Consider the following 19,587-nt stretch of genomic DNA (forward strand, 5'->3'; position numbering starts at 1 on the left):
TAAATTACACTAGGAAAGCTCTCTCCATATATTTATAACTTCTCTAAAATTCTCTGGGTGCCTCCTACAACTTCAAAATATATTGGGGGAGTTTACCAACACTTTAAACAGTAACTTCCCTCAGAGACTGCTACTAATGTGAATGGGTTTACATACTTGGTAAAGTGCTGTTTAGTATATTGGCACTATAAAAATATGACAAATAAGTTTATCTTGATTTCTGCAACACTGAAAAGCTAGTTATAGTATTTAAATTTGTTAAACATTGGTTAGCCCATCTTCAAAGCTTCCTTAAACTGATGACCAGCGCAAATCCAGGAATAAAGACTTAAACAGGCCATAAAAAAAAAAATAAAAAAATAAAAAAATAAAAAAAAAAATGCAATATAGCTCAATTCCCCCCGTCCATCATCCCTCCCGCAGCACTATTGTGTTCTGCCGGTAGGGAGCCTACCTTTTGGCAGAACACAATAAGTGATTCCTAGCTTATAGCCGGCAGCAGTAATCATTCAAGAACCAGACAGGCTGGTTGTACACGATCAATGGATTTGTGTACAACCAGGGTGCCCATATATGAATTTAAATTTGTTTAATCCATGCTGAACCAGCAAAATTTTGGACTATGACAAGCTTTACTAACACATTTACTGTAAGATGAACAAAAATGATCTGAGTATGTGACTCCTGTGTCCCCAAGTATGCTAACACAGAAAATCCCAACAGAAGCTGTAACAGAATACACATATTCTGCACTCTTCTCACCTCAGGCTTTGTAAATTTGCTCTAGTAAATGCATTGCATTTCATAGGTTATTGATGTGAAAAGCTGCAACTGTGCAGTACATACTCCACTAATAAACCTTTACTTACGGATAACATAAAAAGAGCAAGTTGAGGAATGAATGCGTCCTGAACAACAGTATTATGGATCTGCACAGACTCCATCCCGTTCCAGTCAGAACTGCAAACCGTGTAGCTACTAAAAGCAATGAATGCGGCAGGGAGGACTTCCCTCCTTGTGAAGCCTACAGGATCAAAGATAAGGAATTGTTAAAAAAAAAAAAAAAAAAAAAATCTTTTCCACTGAGGTTTTCTATGCACTCACCTCCCGCACAATAGCTGCAATCAATCTTCGCGCAAGCACAATCGTGGTGAGCGTCAAAACATTAAAATCTATTAAGTGGAAGTTCTGCAGTAAATGAAAAATGAGAGGGATCTATTTTAGCTGAACCATGTTTAAATGAAAAAGTCATGTCTCCAGTTATCATGGAATATCTGACATGTTCTATCATTGTATACCATACCCTTAAAAAGGAAACCTAGGCTGCCACCAATAACTTGTTCTGAAAATGCTAATTGGTGGCCATCAAGCTAACCCATCTAGCTTTAAAAAAAAAAAAAAAAAAAAAAAAAAAAAAAAAAAAAAAACTTTGAGCCGCTGACCATGAACAGATAGACTTGTGACCTCTTCTGGGGTTCTCCACCAGCGCTCTCTGCTCCCCATCTTCTCCGAGTGCCCCGATAACACACACACACACACACACACACACACACTGGTTCGGCACAGCCTCCTCCTCACTGGATTTTATTGGCTCCTGCTGCTCTCATAGCCTCCAGTAAATACAGGAAGAAGAAAGAAGACCGTCAGCAGGCGGGCACAGTGCTGGATTGAGAATAGACTTAAGTAAGGGTTTTTTTAAAAGGGGGCCCGGAGATGTTGACAGATGGAAGAACACACTGTTGCCGTTATAACCACTTGCACATTTTATCCATTTTTTAGACCATCTGGTTTGAGACAATGCGCACACACACACACACACACACACACACACACACACACACACACACACACCTTGACGACTAGCTTGTGTTTATTTTCATATTCAACAATCGTTATGCACCCAGTGCCTACCTAATTAACTCATCTTATCTGCTCTTGTAGAATACAGCAGTATATCACATATGTATATTATAGACTATAACATGAAGTTAAGCCACCTCCAGTCAAACTTATTTTTGGACAGAGGGGAAGGTTTTGAACATTTGTCAGATTATTCTATCTATGCCCCCCTTGGGCATGATGACATTCTAGAGAAAGTACAGAAAAATAGGATTTTTATAACAGCTTACCTGTAAAAATCCTTTTCTTGGAGTACATCATGGGACACAGTAATAACTATGTGTTATAAGGCACCTTCAGGTGATGTACACTGGCACACCTTAGACAGGAAGTTCAATTCCCCATATAACCCCTCTCCTTAACGGGAGTACCTCAGTTTTGTAGAAAAGCAATTCATGTGTAACTAGAAAGAGGGGAAGGACCGCTGTGTCCCGTAATGCACGCAAAATAGACTCTTACAGGTAAACCTTGATAAAAATCCTATTTTCTTTATTGTGCATCACGGGACACAGAGCCACAATAATAACAGTTTTCTGAATCTGAGCAGTCGCCTTCAAATATATTTAGGCTGCTCTCACTACATCCAAAAGAATGTAGTGAATTGAGGGTAAAACAATATGTTTTAGGGGAAAACCTGAAACAACCTTTGGCAGAAAGCTAGGATGAGGACGCAATACTACTCTATCCTCGTGAACGATTAAATATGGCTCTTTACAAGAAAGAGCCGCCAAATCTGATACCCTTCTTGCAGAAGAAATGGCTACCAGAAAAACTAGCTCTCTTGTCAAAAGACCAAAGGAATGTGTTGTATCAGCTTAAAAGGCCGTTTCTGTAATGCCGACAGAACTAAATTCAAGTCCCAAGGGTTCAGGGGGTGCTCTAACCGGTGGATTAAGCCGCGTTACCCCCGTATAAAGCTTCGGACCAAAGAATGCGAAGCAAGCGGACGTTGAAACAATACTGATAAGGCCGAGACTTGGTCCTTGATAGTACTCAAAGCCAGTTTCACCTCTAGCCCCATTTGAAGAAAGGCAAGAATTCTAACCATGACATACTTCCTAGGATGCCAACCACTGGTCTCACACCAGGAAACATTTGCCTTCCAGAGTCAGAGTCTGGAAGGCAAAATGTTTCCTGGCTTCCTTGCATTAATCAAAAGGTAGGTATCACTGAGCCTGAAAGCCCACAATTCTTTAGAATGTGGGTTTCAATAGCCAAACCATTAAATTTAGAGTTTGTAAAGTAGGATGGAACACTGGTGCCTGCGATAGCAGGTCTGGACGCGGTGTTAGGGTCCATCGGGCCCCTACCGCCATCTTTACTAATTTCTGCATACCAAGATCTGGGCCACAAGGCTTCCTTTACCAATTGATCCTGTGAAGAAGTTGAAGTAGACGAATAGGAGGGAATGTATAATCAGTGAGAACTGATCCCATGGGGTCACCAACGCATCTGTTCTGCACTCGAGTGAATGCCTTATTCTTGACAGAAAGTTGTTGACCCTGGACGCAAACAGATCTACATCCGGGATTTCCCCATCTTTGGCATATAGCCAGGAAGATCGAGGTTAAGGGACCATTCCCGCAGGGACAACTGCTGGCGACTTAAGTAGTCTGCTTGCCAGTTCCCCATTTGGTTTTGGTACCGTAAAAAGTTTTGAATAAAACTCTGACCCCTGTTCTTCCACGGGGAGCACCGTGTTCACTTTTTGTGACAAAAGTCGGTCTAACGCTTGAAAGAGACCTTTTTCTCTGGATTTTTGGAGACATTTGACCTGAGAAAAACGGGAATTCTTGGAATTCTAGTTTGTAACCTAGAGCCATTGTGGAGACCATCCATCTGTACCGAAAGTCTTCCTGCCAGACCTTTCAGAACTGCAGAAGTCTTCCTCCCACTCGACCAAGCGGGGTACCCCTTCATAAAGAGGCTTTAGCGTTCAATCTTGCGGATTTCCTTCCCCAGGACTTCTTTTGTCCCTGGGGTTGACCCTGAGGTTTACCTCTTGAACCCGACGGTGGAGGCCTTTTGTGACTGCCTGGAGGCTGGATGCCCCTGGCACTGGAGAAAGAGCCCATTTAAATCCAAACAGGAAGTGGGCTCTTCAACCGACTCCATTAAGGGTAGCTTAAACGTGGAGCGGACCATTTCAGTAAGAGAATGCACCAGCAACCTTCCCCACTTGATCCCTCGGAAATCATCATCCTCTTCACGGTCCCGAGGGGGATTCATCTTCCCTCTCCCACAGTTCTGCTGTTTGAGGATACTGGGTGGTAGAAGGGGACCCAATGCATTTTCTTCCACTCAGCGAAGATGTGATTAAAGCCACTAATCTTTCCTCTAAACCACTCATAGCTGAGGAGAAAGCCTGCTCAGTTATATAGAGAGGGACTGAAGTGTCAGAAGCAATTGCAGCCCCTGATGACTCACTCTGACCAGCCTCCTTAGTTTGGGATGGTGTTGCAGGGAAGGGAATAAGGGCGACCCCGTTTGTGTCCTTTGTACCACCTCCTCTGGTCATAGTGCTGAGCACAAACACAGAGGTACTACCAAAATAATAATTAAAAAAAAAAAAAAAAAAAAAAAAAAAAATACAAAATAAAAATGCACCCACTGCTGAGCAATAGTCCAGCAACTGCCACTGCTATTAAAGTGGTTGTAAAGTTTTTACTTTTTTTTTTTTTTTTTTTTTTTTTTAAATAACATACATGTTATACTTACCTCCACTGTGCTTTTGCACAGAGTGGCCACGAACCTGGTCTTCTGGGGTCCCTCGGCAGCTGTCTCAGCTTCCTCCCGCAAGCACTTCTCACGTTCATGTGAGCTCCCTCGCATGGTAAGAAGCACTTGCGGGTGTGCTCCCGTGATACAGTGAGCAACTATAGCCGCCGACTATCACTCGACCCCGCCCCCGGCGCGCCGTGTCATTGGAAGTGATTGACAGCAGCGCGAGCCAATGGCTGCGCTGCTTTCAATTCATCCAATCTAGCCAATCAGTGGCCAGGCTGAGCACCGAAGAGGAGGGTCGGGGGCGAGCGCGGGACTTTCAAAGGGTGAGGTAAGTAAAACAGGGGGCTGGGGGGGCCGGCACTGTCAGATGTTTTTTCACTTTAATCCATAGAATGCATTAAGGTGAAGAAATATTTACCTTTACAACCCCTTTAAGTTCAGCCTGATGCTTAAGTAAATGTGCCTGGGAATGCCTGTGTCACCCCCACTCACATGCCACCTGTCCGCTCTGTGTCCCTCCTCTAGCTGTATGCACCTCAAAAGGTGCATTTTACAGCTATACAGCCCTAGTTGTGGATGCTGAAGCATGCCAATGCCGTTAAGCCCCACCCCTTCGACCACCTACCGCCCCACCCCTCATCCATTTCAAAATAGATAGTTTTCCCACGCAAGCAGGCTCAGATCCTGATCAGACCGCATGGAGGAGGGCTGGGGTGGAGAGCTGCCGAAAGGGAACTGCTGTAATAGTGGCGGGAGCGGCGTGGCATAACACTGACACCATGCTCCTCCCTCTGCCTGGTGTAAAGCTATCTAGGTGGGGGGACAATCCTAGGAGAAAAAAAATAAATAAATTTATATAGGATTTTTGTACTCACCGTAAAATCCTTCTCTGAAGTTCACTGACTGACACTGCTCCTTTATTCTTGACCATAGGGGTGTTACGCCACCTTCTTCAGAAGAGGACTAGGCAGAACATGTTAACAAAAAAAAAAAAAAAAAAAAAAAAAAGAACGTTACTGAAGGGCAGTCCCTTCAGTAACAACCCCCTAGCCTGCTTCCTGCAGCCTCAGTACGACAACAAGCGGTATAACATAATCAATAGGAGGGGAGGGTGCCGTGTCAGTCAGTGAACTTCAGAGAAAAGGATTTTTTAGAGCAAGTACAAAAATCCTATTTTCTCTTTCATTCACTGACTGACAACTCCTTTACCCTTGACCATAGGGATGTCATAACGATGGGTGGGGAAACTGCATAAAAAAATAAAAAAATAAAACTTCCCCACAACCAGAAATGCTCCCTAACAGGGAAGTCACCACCTTATCCACATCAGAACTTGCGGTTAACAATACAACAGTGCATTATACTCAAATGTAACTGTATTTTCTTAACAGAAAAAAATAAGTGCAATTGCAACATTACAAGGCCGCCTGCAAAACTTTGCTTCGCTTACATCTACTTTGTAGAATTTTGTAAAAGTGTGAACGGACGACCAAGTCGCCAACTTACACACTTGAGTGACCGACGCTCGATGTCGGAGAGCCCAAGAGGTTCCAATTGCCCTGGTGGAATGGGCCGTGACAGGCAAGGGGGGCACCTGTCCCTTCAAGGCGTAGGCCTGTACCACAATCTGTCTGATCCACCTGTAAAATGGTGGCCGACGAGACCGCCACACTTTTTTTTTTCAGACCAGCTACTGAACAACGAGCCCGACTTCCGAAAGGGAGCTGTGGCAGACAAATACACCCTTAGAGCCCGGACCACATCCGGGGAATGAAGGGCCACCTCCTTTAGGATGTGTCGGTTTAGGACACAAAGATGGTAAAACAATGTCTTCATTCATGTGGAACGCCAAAACCACCTTTGGCAGAAAATAAGGTTGCAGATGCAACACCACCTTATCCATATGGATAACCAGATACGACAGGACAAGGCCACCAGTTCCGAAACCCTCCTGGCTGATGCAATGGCCACTACAAAGACCACTTTCTGGGAAAGAGTCAACAAGAGAACTTCTCTGATATTCTCAAAATGGAGGTTTCTGAAGCGCCGATAACGCCAGGTTCAGATCCCACGGGGGTAACAGTGGACGCACCGGACGAACTACATGTCGAACCTCCTGAACAAAGGTGCTCACTAGAGCGAGATGCCAGGGGTCGCTGTACCAGGGGCGCCGAGGCCAATCGGAATTACTGGAATCCCCTCGGTCTCGACTCTGCGAAGCAGACGTGGTAGTTCTTTAACAGACAAAAGGCACAGATCAGTCGGTACTGACCCCATGGAGCCACCAGCGAGTCTAACGCATCTGCCCTCTTGTGTAGACCCGGACAGGGACTCTTCCTCACTGTCCAATCAGTCCTGGTCAGCGTCATCTGAAACGACAGAGCAGGGGCCGCCAGTCTCAGCAGGGCCCGAGTCTGTGTCAGAGTTCTCCCCGGAGGACGGGGGGTTAGGGGCCCACTTTCTAACACCTTGAGCCCGCATACTGCCTCCACCCTGACAACTAATGTTTTAGGACCGCCGACTGCACTGTTTGTAGATGAGCCGGTTGCAGTTGCAGGTAATTCGTGGGAAGAAACTGCCACCTGTTGGGGGACTTAGGACAGGTGTATAGTTCCCACCCTCCTAGCTGCTGCAGGCTGGAGGGGCCCCCCACCGCAGGACTCACCACCCTGAGAGTTCTGCACCGTTCAGCTAGTAGTGCCTGTGTCAGCTCCCAGGTGTCCGAGTGAAGAAACCACGCTGTTCTGAGCCTCAGGGACCAGCGATGGGCATAAAAACCACTCTGGGCTACAACAAAATGGCAGAAAATGGCTGCAGAACAGCGCTATGATGATCAGCATGTGCAGACTTCCAGACACCCAGCGGGGAGACAACAGACACCCAGGGGCACAGCCACCCAAGGTGAGAGCCCCCCCAGGGGACACCTATCTATATGGCACACACACCACTCAGCGGCCCATGCAGCATCCCCCATGGGGGGGGGAACCAGGGAGAGGAGAGAGAGAGGTGAGGGACCACCGAATCGACCTCCCAGGGAATGCCCAGCTGCTCAGCCCCACCTGAAGAGCTGGGGACATTCCATCTCAGACCCACTTCCGTAGCACATAGCACACTGTGACTCAGACATCAGTAGCCTGGTCATTTGTGTGCCCTAGAGCACTGCACTCACCAGCCACCCCTGGAGCCTGAGGGGCATGTCCTGGCCGACAGCCCATAGCTATGGTCTGCACACGCTTAATGGCCAGGCTGGGGAGACTACAAGGATAAGGGTATCCAGTCTGTCACCCAGGCTTTTCTTCAGACACAAGGCCCGGGTACCATTCAATTTGGTCTGGAAAAGACACTTTAAAATGGATCCGGTTGCATGGCTTGCCCCAGCAAGGAATATTCCAGCAGAGCTCAGCAAAGCACATCTTTACTCGTGACCAACACCTAAGACACTGGCGAAAAAACTGCGGTACTCCTGGTAAGGGGAGGGGGTAATATCGGGAATTGAACTTCCTGTCTAGGGTGTGCCAGAGTTTAGTCTGGAATGGGGATTAATTCTCTAAAATTATCTGTAATATACAACTTTCTCAACCTTTTTACCCTTGAGGAACCCTTGGTGGGGGGGGGGGGGGGGAGAGGGGCGGCGAAATGCAAAGGAGGATAAGGTTGATAGTGTCTGCTATCTGCAATTAATATCTAATAAGATTAGTCTGTGGTGTCAAGGGGAAAGTGGGGCACAGAGCAAGGAGAGAATAATGTTACTTTAGGGATAAGCGAATTTCTTCTCTCGTCCTGCACTGGCTGAACACAAAAACTTTTCCTGCCGTGCCATGCTGCTGGGACATGTGGTGACAAAGAGCCATAGTTCAACTAGTATCACAAGGCTGATATTAAGTCACCCAGCAGTACATGAATGAAAGCTTAAAAGGTTAGTTCACCAGAAAACGGCCTATGCAGATAAGGGGGAATCTTTACCTAAAAAAAATAAAAAATAAATAAAAAATGTGTGCACCTTTAACTTAAGATTAATAATGCCCTTGCTATACGTGTAGGCCTACACCTAATACAAGGGAACTATTCAATGTTAGTCAGAGATGCACAGGTTGTTTTTATCTACACAGATGCCCCTTATCAGCAAAGCCTTTTTTTTTTTGGAAAGTTGAACTAACCCTTTAAGAAGAACAGTGAAACAGCAGATTTAAATACATTGCAACAGTGGCCAGAGGCAGAAGCCTATAGGGAGTCTTGCACTTTTTTTTAAACATACAGTGGGGATCGAAAGTTTGGGCACCCCAGGTAAAAATGTGTATTAATGTGCATAACGAAGCCAAGGAAAGATGGAAAAATCTCCAAATGGCATTAAATTACAGATTAGACATTCTTATAATATGTAAAAAAAAAAAAAAAAAAAAAAAAGTTAGATTTTATTTCCATCATTTACACTTTCAAAATTACAGAAAACAAAAAAAGTGTCTGCAAAAGTTTGGGCACCCTACAGAGTTAATATCTTGTACTGCCCCCTTTGGCAAGTATCACTGCTTGTAAATGCTTTTTGTAGCCTGCCAAGAGTCTTTCAATTCTTGTTTGAGGTATCTTTGCCCATTCTTTCTTACAAAAGTGTTCCAGTTCTTTGAGATCTCTGGGCTGTCTGTCACGCACTGCTCTTTTAAGGTCTATCCATAGATTTTCAATAATGTTGAGGTCAGGAGATTGTGAAGGCCATGGAAAAACCTTCAGTTAACGCCTCTTGATATAATCCCCCATGGATTTTGAGGTGTGTTTAGGATCATTATCCATTTGTAGAAGCCACCCTCTTTAACTTCAGCTTTTTTACAGATGGCATTAAGTTACCATCCAAAATTTGCTGAAATTGTATTGAATCCATTTTTCCTTCTACTCGTGAAATGTTCCCTGTGCCACTGTCTGCAATACAACCCCAAAGCATGATTGATCCACTCCCATGCTTAACAGTTGGACAGAGGTTCTTTTCATAAAATTCTGTGCCCTTTCTTCTCCAAACGTACCTTTGCTCATTCCGGCCAAAAAGTTCTATTTTAACCTCATCGGTCCACAGAATTTGTCTCCAAAATGCCTCAGGCTTGTCTATATGTTCATTTGCAAAGTTCAAACGCTGATTTTTGTGGTGAGGACCTGGAAAAGGTTTTCTTCTGATGACTCTTCCATGAAGACCATATTTGTACAAGTATCTCTTTATAATGGAATAGTGTACCACAACTCCAGTGTCTGCCAGATCTTTCTGGAGGGATCGTGCAGTCAAACGTGGGTTTTGAATTGCTTTTCTCACAATCCTGCGAGCTGTTCTGTCTGATATTTTCTTGGTCTTCCAGATCTTGCTTTAACTTCCACTGTTCCTGATAAATGCCATTTCTTAATTAAATTCTGAACAGAGGATATTGACTTCTGAAAATGCTTTTCCATCTTCTTATAGCCTTCTCCAGCTTTGTGAGCGTTAACTATTTTCAGTTTGTTTTCTAGATAACGGCTTAGAAGAACCCATGGTGCTGATTGTTGGGGCAAGGTCAGAGGAGTCTGGCCATTTAAAACCTTTGAGATTGACATCACCTGGTCTTCCCAGACGATGATTGAGAACAATACATGACACTGGTAGGTCTCAGCTTTGCAAAGGGGGCAGTGCATGCTATAAATTCTGCAGGGTGCCCAAACTTTTGCAGATGCCATTTTTTGTTTTCTGTAATTTTGAAAGTGTAAATGATGGAAATAAAATCTAACTTTTTGTTTACATATTATAAGAATGTCAAATCTGTAATTTGATGCCATTTGGAGATTTTTCCATCCTTCCTTGGCTTCGTTATGCACATTAATACACATTTTTACCTGGGGTGCCCAAACTTTCGATCCCCACTGTAGCTGTTAACTCACATTTTAAAATAATTATTTTATGACAAATAGGTAACATTTACGGGACTCACCAAAGAAGTATGTGAAGGGGGGTGAGATGGAGGATACCACCAAACAGTCTTGTAGATATTAATGTAATGTACAAATAAGGCAATGAGGTGACACAAAAAAAGCTGCAGCTCAAACAGGAGGTGGCGATCTGCAGGTAGCTCAGGGATTTTGCAGTGCCGTAGAGGAACCACTGTCTGAGCAGCCAGAGGGGGGCTGGACAGGCCGGTGCTGGAACTGCTTCTGAAAAAGAAAAAAAGAAAAACACAGTCTGATTAATAGAAATGAGGACTACCTTAACAGTCTGAAAACTTACTTTCAATGTAATTATTTAAAAGGACAGTTTTAAGTGGAAAATATATAAATATATATATATCTCAATTTCTCACACAAAAAAAAAAAAAATAATAATTTGCAGTGAGGTCCCAGACACTCCAAATGCTTGTTAAACCCTTCGTTCTGATAAGTACCCACCAATCTTCTGGGGCACGTCATAGGTCCCAGAAGATTGCTTGGCCGCTCAAGAAGCGCAGCGCAAAGCCACAAGCTGTTATAGTCAGGTGCCCACACTAGTGATGACAGTGAGCGGCAAGAGAGAACTGAGGCTTCAGGCAGCCGCATCGTGCACCATGGGACAGTTGAGTGAGCGTTTATTAAAAGTCAGCAGCTACACTTTTTGCATCTGCTGACTTAATAAACAGAAAAACAAGTAGACCTCCGCTTTAGCAAGCAGTTTTTCCCCCAATCCTGGAGTTGGGCTTTAACACAGCAAATTCTGTTCTTCATAGAATTAAAAATGACAGTCATTGAAATAAAACAGCTAATAAAAGATGGACCTGCAAAGACAATAGAAAACACTCACCTCTTCCACTGCTTGTGCCACATGCTACTCAGAGGAAGAGAAATCACTGCCCAAGTCTATTTATAAGCCAATGCTTCAGGAGTGTCGGTCTCCTTTTCACCCATTGCGTTCAATTTTCCTTCTGCCAACCCCCACATCCCTACAGGGCACAGTGGTAATGTGCGGGGGTCAAAAGATGAACCACTGAGTACAGCAGGGAACCAAAATTCCAACACTCTCACAAGTGGCAGTTTTTGACAAGGCTTCGGTCATTGATTTTTCTGCATTATAGCAGTGTTCAATGGCACAGGCAGTTGGGGGAAGTTTAATCCACGTGAACAAAATGGTGACCAAAGCAAACACCCCAGTCAGCATAATAGCTTAGCCCAACTCCAAAAGTTTTCACTTTGCTGGACAGCTTAGCCTGCATGTATAGATCAAAAAAAATAAATAAATATATAATATAATATAATATAATATAATATAATATAATATAATATAATATAATATAATATAATATATAGGCCTGTGAAACCCACACATACTGAATACTATCATTATAGATAAGGGGTAGGCAACCTTAAGGCTCAGTTCACATAGGAACTGGCTGTAAATTGCACAGGAAAGCTTTGAGGTCCCCATTTTCCAATTCAGGGACAAATTTGTGCCTGAATTCGGCCCTGAAACTGAGCCAAAGACACGCAACACAACCCTCTAAATTGCATTCCGTTTTATGTTCTGGAATGGTGGGTCATTAAGCCCAGACCACAATCTACAGGTTGCTGACCCCCGTTCTAGATATCAACCCCAAAAAAAAAAAAGCCTTTTTTTGGCAAGTTATAGTGGGCCTTTAAAAAACAGATAATGGGAAAAGAAAAATGTACAACACAACCCTGAACAAATGTCTCCTACAAAGTTGCCATGGTAAAAAAAAAAAAAAAAAAAAAAAAAAATTATATAATAATAATAATAATAATAATGTTGACATAGATATAAGGCCTTAGGCCCCTTTCACACACAATCTATGCGTTTTTCATCCATCCGTCAACAGACTACAATGCATTCCTACGGGCAAACGGATGGCTGTTTGCCTCCGATCTTATCCGTTTTTTTTCCGAACGTACTAGGGTACATCGAGATCTGTGAAAACGGATATCATTTCACGTTAATGGACAATGTCCATCAACGTCCGATCAGTTGAGAACCATTCAGAATACATTTTGTTTGTTTATATGTGAACTCAACCTCAGGCCGCTTTAGTATGGGGTGGGTCCAAAAATCGATGAAGTCTCCTAGCCACAATCTGCTTTTTCTTGTTCTCCTTTCTCCACATGTAGGCAAATATGACAAACAATGTCATGCTGTCCCAAAAATTGTTGGACTCCATTGCACAACGCAGATAGCACACACAAGGACAAGTCACTCACTGAAAACTGCAATGCAGAATGGGTGGAGCAATGTTTTCTGGGTAATGTCATCAAAGCCACAGAAACTGCTGTAAATTATCAAAATGGATGCAAAAACAGATGTAAAAAAACGGGTAAATTAACGGATGTAAACAGATGTTAAGTGGGACAGAAGATGGATTTAAAATGGAGATTAACAGAATTTACGACAGATGAAACAATAGATAAACTGGCTAAACTGACAGCAGCAGCTGTGTATCCCCCAATATGGAAATATGCCCGCTGTGTATGATCACAAACTTATGCACCTGGGATTTACCTGGCAATTCCTCACGGATGCTCAATGCTCTCAAGTAATACAATTCAGCACCTATTAAAGTGGAAATAAACCCTCCTATTCTTTAGGGCCACAGAAGCTTCCATCTTGGCTTAATCTGTAGGCTTGACGACAGTTTGGTCAAGAGCACAGGCAACTGTCAGTTATCATTCAAGGCATGCCTTGAATGTAACTGTTTTGGGAAACCAAGAAAATGATGGGTTTCGTTTGTATTTAATGCTGCATGCAAACAGTCAAAACCGCCAATGCTCAGATGGCAAATAGCAACGCGTTATAAATGTAGCTCAGCCTGATACATACGTAACAAGAAATTAAACTATGTGAAGCATGCTATTGTGAATTGTTTCCCAACCCACACTCATCATTCGTTTTTCTTCCGTCATTAAAGTGGAACTAAATCCTTCTATCCTTTACAGCCATGGAAGCTGCCATCTTAGCCTCAGTTTGATCTGCAGTTGCCATGGTGGAAGCCGCCACCTTATCCTCTAATCTACATTATACAGCACTTATATAGCACCAAAAGTCCAGTGCTTTAAAACCTAAAAAAGGGAGACCGTATAATTACAATAAAATACAAGAGCTAAAGGGCCCTGCTCATAAGAGTTTATAATCTACTAGGATGGAGCAAGTGGTACAACAGGTTATTATTGTGGGCAAAGAGCAAATTGAAGAGATAAAATTTTAGTTAGTGCAATGCGTGATGGGCTTCACTGAATAGATGAGTTTTCAGGGATCACCTAAAGGCAGCCAGAGTAAAAGATAGCGAGTTCCAGAGGATAGGAGAGGCTCTGAAGAAGTCCTGGGAGACAAGCATCGGAGAAGGATAGCTTGAGAGCAGGTCTTGGGAGGAGTGAAGAGGATGGATTTAGTAATAATACGTAAACAAGATTGGTGATGTAGCTGGGAGTAAAGTGAGGGTGTACTCACTGCTCCTTATGCAAAGGGTTTCAGTGCAATCCCTATGTGTATATACAAAATGCCTATTTCCGTGCTTCCTCCACCACTCTGTATTATAACACTCACCAGATCTTTTTGACGATGTAATTTTCAGCCACAAAGTCTCAATAGGCTTGTGGATATTACCCTCCTAGGTCTCTGCAGGAATCAGGCAGCTCCTCCACCTCACTCCTTACACCACTGTGTATTCACTCCTCAGTTCTAATACATGGGGACAGAAGGGGAGCCCACATATCTAAAGGATAGCAAGCACCTCCTACAATCCTACACCGAGCAAACTGCATCAGGATACTTCCGGGAACACGGCTCATTGGCACTGCCCACTTGGAGGAGTGACAGCATGACTCACTAATCAATGAAATGGCAATGAAATGTAAAGGTCACAGTTGCTTGTGTTCTTAACCAAACTGTCAAGCCTTAAAGTGATTGTAAACAATCCCCTTGTAAAAACAACCCATTCAGTTTAAAATAGAAATGAAAGGCAAAACATTGTTGTATAGAGCTATCCATTTTTTTTTTGAAATAATAAATACATTTTTTTTTTTATTTTTTTTTTAGAAATGATCACATTTCCTCTGTTCTCAGCTGTATAAAAACTAGGGGGAGGAGAAGCAGCAGTACACTGAGCTTACCAGTGAATGGCTGTGCAACAGGGGGCATCAGGACAAGTCTGATTATTGGAAGAGAGTACACAGAGTTCCCAGCATAGCTAGAGAACTGACCAAAGAGTGCACTCCTGCTTAGTGTGGTCAGTTTTTAATAGGAAAACAGAGGGACTGGCAGGAACACCAGGGGATTTCACATAAAGGAAGTAATACAAAGAACAGAATACCTTCTCATACAAGTACATGGTACAGCAGGCACATATCAGGAATATAAGGGAAACAAAAACAAGACCTCAACCATTTACTGGAACGATTAGGTTGAAGAGCGCATGATTAGAATCCTTTCCTTCTGTGGCGACACATCAGGAGTGTGAAGTGTTAGGGTAAAACGCTTTAACCGTATGCCGACCAGTTGCCGCAGTTGTACTGAGGCAGCATGGCTCAGCCACACAAATCACTGTCAGTAACACAAACGGCCACTAGGGGGCGCACGTGCGCCTCCGCTCACTCCCTGAGCCAATGTGAGTGACCGGCGGTCTCGATGGCCGCCGGGCTCCCGCGATCGCTCGGGGCACATGGAGAACCGGGAGCTGTGTGTGTAAACAGTTTCCAGTTCTCTGAGCAGGGAACCGACAGATCGTCTGTCCATACAGAGTATGGACAGTGATCTGTTAGTTTCCCTGCACAGTCCCATCCCCCCCTCCTTCAGTTAGAACACAAAATAGGATACATATTAACCCCTCCCATGCCCCCTAGTGTTAACCCCTTCACTGCCAGTGACATTTTTAATCGCACCGATCGCTGTATTAATACCAATGGTCCCAAAAAAAGTGTCAAAATTGTCCGACATGTCCGCCATAATAGATGAACAAACTCTGGACAGCCGCACTCCGGATCAGATAAAAAGGTAAAAAATGCCTTTTATTTCTTCAAACTAAAAGAACCTCACATCACACAAACAACAGCAACAAAGGGAGAAAAAGAAAAACAAAATTGTTGACGCGTTTCACGCTAAACCTAGCGCTTACTCATAGCTATGAGTGCTGCTGTCCAGAGTTTGTTCACCCTTCATCTATTTGGTTTGTGCAATCAGCCTGCACCTGGGACCCTTACCTGCTTGGAGAGTGAGCAATCTTTTGGTGAACTAACCTGAAGCGGTGGTTTCCCATTTTTCATGTCCGCCATAATGTCACAGTCACAACAAAAAATGCCATAATCTATCCCCTATTTTGTAGACGCTATAACTTTTGCGCAAACCAAATATACACATTTTTGGTTAAAAAAAAACACGCATGTAGAAGAATACGTATCGGCCTAAACTGTGGGGGGGGGGATGTAAAACTGTAAACAAGCATCTCCACATTCTGCCTTATGACACTGTCACTGATCACTGCTCCCTGTAATCGGGAGCGGTGATCAGTGACGTGTCACACACAGCCCCTCCCCCCACAGTTAGAATCACTCCCTAGGACACACTTAACCCCTACACCGTCACCCAGTGGTTAATCCATTCGCTGACAGTCACATTTACACAGTGATCAATGCATTTTTGATCACTGTATAAATGTGAATGGTCCCAAAATAGCGCCAAAAGTGTTCGATGAGTCCGCCATAATGTCGCAGTCACGATAAAAAAAAAAAAAAAAAAAAACCTATCTCCTATTTTGTAGACACTATAACCTTTGCACAAACCAATCAATAAACACCAATTGCATTTTTTCTTTAACAAAAATATGTAGAAGAATATGTATCGGCGTAAACTGCGGGGAATAAATGTTTTTTTTATATATTTTTTGGGGATATTTATTATAGCAAAAAGTTAAAAATAATGCGTTTTTTCTAAATTGGTATGCTTTTTTGTTTACCTCCACAGTTTTTTTTTTTTTTGTGCTATAATCTAGTACCACCAAAAGAAAGCTCTATTTGTGAGGAAAAAAACAAAAAAAAAAAAACATCAATTTGTTTGGGAGCCACGTCGCACGACCGTGCAATTGTCAGTTAAAGCGACGCAGTGCCGAATCACAATAAGTGGTCTGGTCTTTGGCCAGCAAAATGGTCCGGGGCTTAAGTGGTTAAAGTGCAACTAAAAAGGAAAACTTTTTTTTTTTTAGTTTTGAATAGAGTGGAGAGGGATTAGAATACCTGTGATTTTTTACAGCTGTCTGTGCCCCCATTAAGGAGATTCACCCTCTTTGCCCTGTTCACTATGATCATTGAAAGTAAAAGAAAATTACAAAATTTGGGGTTTTCCCCAAATAATAGAGGGGAAATCTTCCAATGAGCACACTGGTTCTGGTGACCTGGAGGGTCTCCAAGAGATTACCTTAATTTGCCAGGATTTCCTCTTACTTCCTGATTGGCTATGGGACAGGAAGTTAAGGGAAAACAATGGGACACAGATGGTGGAAAAAAATAAAAAATAACTAAATCTGACAGAGGTTATAACCCTATCCAAAGCTCTATCCAAAATGGGAAAAAAAACAAAACAAAAAAAAAAAAAAAAAAAAAAAGTTTTGCCCATAGTTCTACTTTAGAATGACAAGTGTCATATCTGATCACATGTGCAGCACAATGGCAACTGTAGAATAAATAGTGGTTAAGATTTTCACACTGTAGCCGCACTACGTTAGTGGTAAAGTGCTGCTCATTGTAAAAGGGTGCTTTTTGGCCACTAGCAGAGCGCTTTTAACCCGCACTAGTGGCCGAAGAAAGGATTCAAACCGCCTATGCGTTTCAATGGGCAGGGGCAGTTTAGGAGCGTTGTATATAGGGCTGCAACTAACGATTATTTTCATAATCGATCCAAAAAAAAACACACACACTGAAAAAGGGGAGAAATTTATATTATATATATATATATATATATATATATATATATATATATATATATATATATATATATATATATACACACACACACACACACACACGTCCCCCCAGTATAGATGACACATTCCTCCCCTCTCACATGGTGTCACTGCCCCACCTCCTCTCAGTGCTCTCCTCCGGTGTCTCGGGTTTTCTCACCCCTTCATGGGGACAGCGGCTCCTCCTCGGTGTGCCGGGGTGGAGTCTCAGTCTGGACCCGCCACACGTGACTCGGCCGACTCCTCCGAATTGAGCGAAGGGCACCCCGAAGCCGGAAGATGGCTGCACGCATGTGCAGAGCACAACCTCCAATCACGGCAGCGCTGGAAAGCGGCCCAGCGAGGGCTTGCCGCGCCTGCGCTCTGCGGCGGGTCTATCGGAAGGCTGCTGGGTAGAGGGGGAGGAGCCGAAAGCAGCGCAGGCGCGTTGCTGGCGGGCCCTTAGCTGGGTGGAGAATGCAAGCAGGCGTAGCTGCGTGCTCATGGACGTGGTGCATGCATAGGACATGGGAGGATACACAGGATTCTAACGGACCGGCTGGGGGGGGGGGGGGGGGGGTAGGTGCGGACTAGGGGTGCAACGGATCAAAAAACTCACGGATCGGGTCGTTCCTCGGATCAGAGTCACAGATCGGATCAATTTTCGGATCAGAAAAAACAAAAAAAAACAAAAAAAAAAACACAAACACACTATCCCCGCCCAGCCACATTGTTTATTTAAATAAAATGTATAACACCATCTCTCTCCCCCCCCAGTAAAATGCAGCTTATTACAATCATAAAAAACATAGTCAGCATATCACTGATGATTTGCGCCAAGCTCCCCACCGATCAAAGTTCCTCCAAACAGACCACCGTGATAAGTCCCGGGATGCCTATTGGCGCAAATCGTCAGTGATATGCTATGTTTTTATGCTTGTAATACGCTGCATTTTATTGGGGGAGGGGGGAAAGTGTTGTACCTTTTATTTAAATCATCAATGTGGCTGTGCCGAGCAAGTGGAAAGAGTTATTATCTAATCCTATCTAAACAACTACTATCTAATAGATAGTAGTTAGTTATTAGGTTAGATTAGGTAATAAATGTAGTGGTACCTGCATAAAAGAAGTTTTGAATGAGGGCAGGCAAGGCATCCAGCTTGACTCCTCCAGAATTCCTTCACTTGGGCTGACACAGGCTGAACAACGCGCTGTGGGTGATGTCAGCGCGCAGCTCGCCGCCGCCGTACCAAGTTGGCCGCCAGCTCCGGAGCTAGGCCGAAGCCGCGGCCTTTCCTGGTGCAGACCAACTAATCGATGATATTGAAAATCGTTGTCAACGATTTTCAATATCGATTAATCGTTTCAGCCCTAGTTGTATATAGCGCTCTCAAACCACCCCAAAAGATGCTGCTTGTAGGACTTTTTGCAACATACCGCAAGCGCACCGCCCCAGTGTGACAGTACTTGGGCTTTAACACTGGGGAAGCATGAGAGGCAGTTTTCAGGTGCCATTTCTGGGGCAAAAACACCTGCAAACTGCCTTCAGTGTGAAAAGGGGGTCTAAAATACAGCCTGTATATGCAGTAAAGCATGTTTGTTATACTCACTGGGGAACCTAAGGGGGTTAATCCTCTATATTGTGCAAAAAGGCTGTTTGATCCACCCTTCTTCCACTGTCCCCAATTCATCTGCTGATAGTACAGAGCTTTTGGAGTCACTCTGCACATGCTCAGTTTGGTGTGTATTGCTAGAGAGATTTTTTTATTCTTGGGAGATTGCATGTGATCAGCACAGAGCCAATCAGCCCTGTCCAGACAGAGGGCCAGGGGTCATGTAGCCTCGTAGGACAGAGTAGAATGAATATACAATCCTTAACCAGACACTGATAGACATCACAAGACTGCTTATACCGCTGATGAGAAAAAAGGTACTACTTAGCCATTTACATTTACTAAAATAATTGCATTTCCCTGTTCTATGTACTATGGGAGACCAGATATAGAGAATGCAGGGTCCTGGATTTAGTAACACTTTAAAGCAAATCCTTGTC

General features: G+C 43.6%; 1 protein-coding gene across 2 annotated transcripts in view; it reads right to left on the reverse strand.

Moving 5' to 3' along the window:
* TMEM39B (transmembrane protein 39B) overlaps positions 1 to 19,587 on the reverse strand; it is a 36,046-nt gene that overhangs the window by 13,077 nt on the left and 3,382 nt on the right. For both annotated transcript variants that reach the window (XM_077481987.1, XM_077481986.1), the window contains exons 3-5: positions 10,566 to 10,785; positions 1,105 to 1,188; positions 870 to 1,024 (exon numbers count right to left, since the gene is read on the reverse strand). In XM_077481987.1, coding sequence (XP_077338113.1) covers positions 870 to 1,024; positions 1,105 to 1,188; positions 10,566 to 10,785 — 459 coding nt within the window. The remainder of the gene's footprint in view (positions 1 to 869; positions 1,025 to 1,104; positions 1,189 to 10,565; positions 10,786 to 19,587) is intronic.

Source organism: Lithobates pipiens, unplaced genomic scaffold (genome assembly GCF_037356315.1).
Source record: "Lithobates pipiens isolate NorthernLeopardFrog02 unplaced genomic scaffold, aLitPip1_a1.2 Scaffold_16, whole genome shotgun sequence".
NCBI classification, from domain to species: Eukaryota; Metazoa; Chordata; class Amphibia; order Anura; family Ranidae; genus Lithobates; species Lithobates pipiens.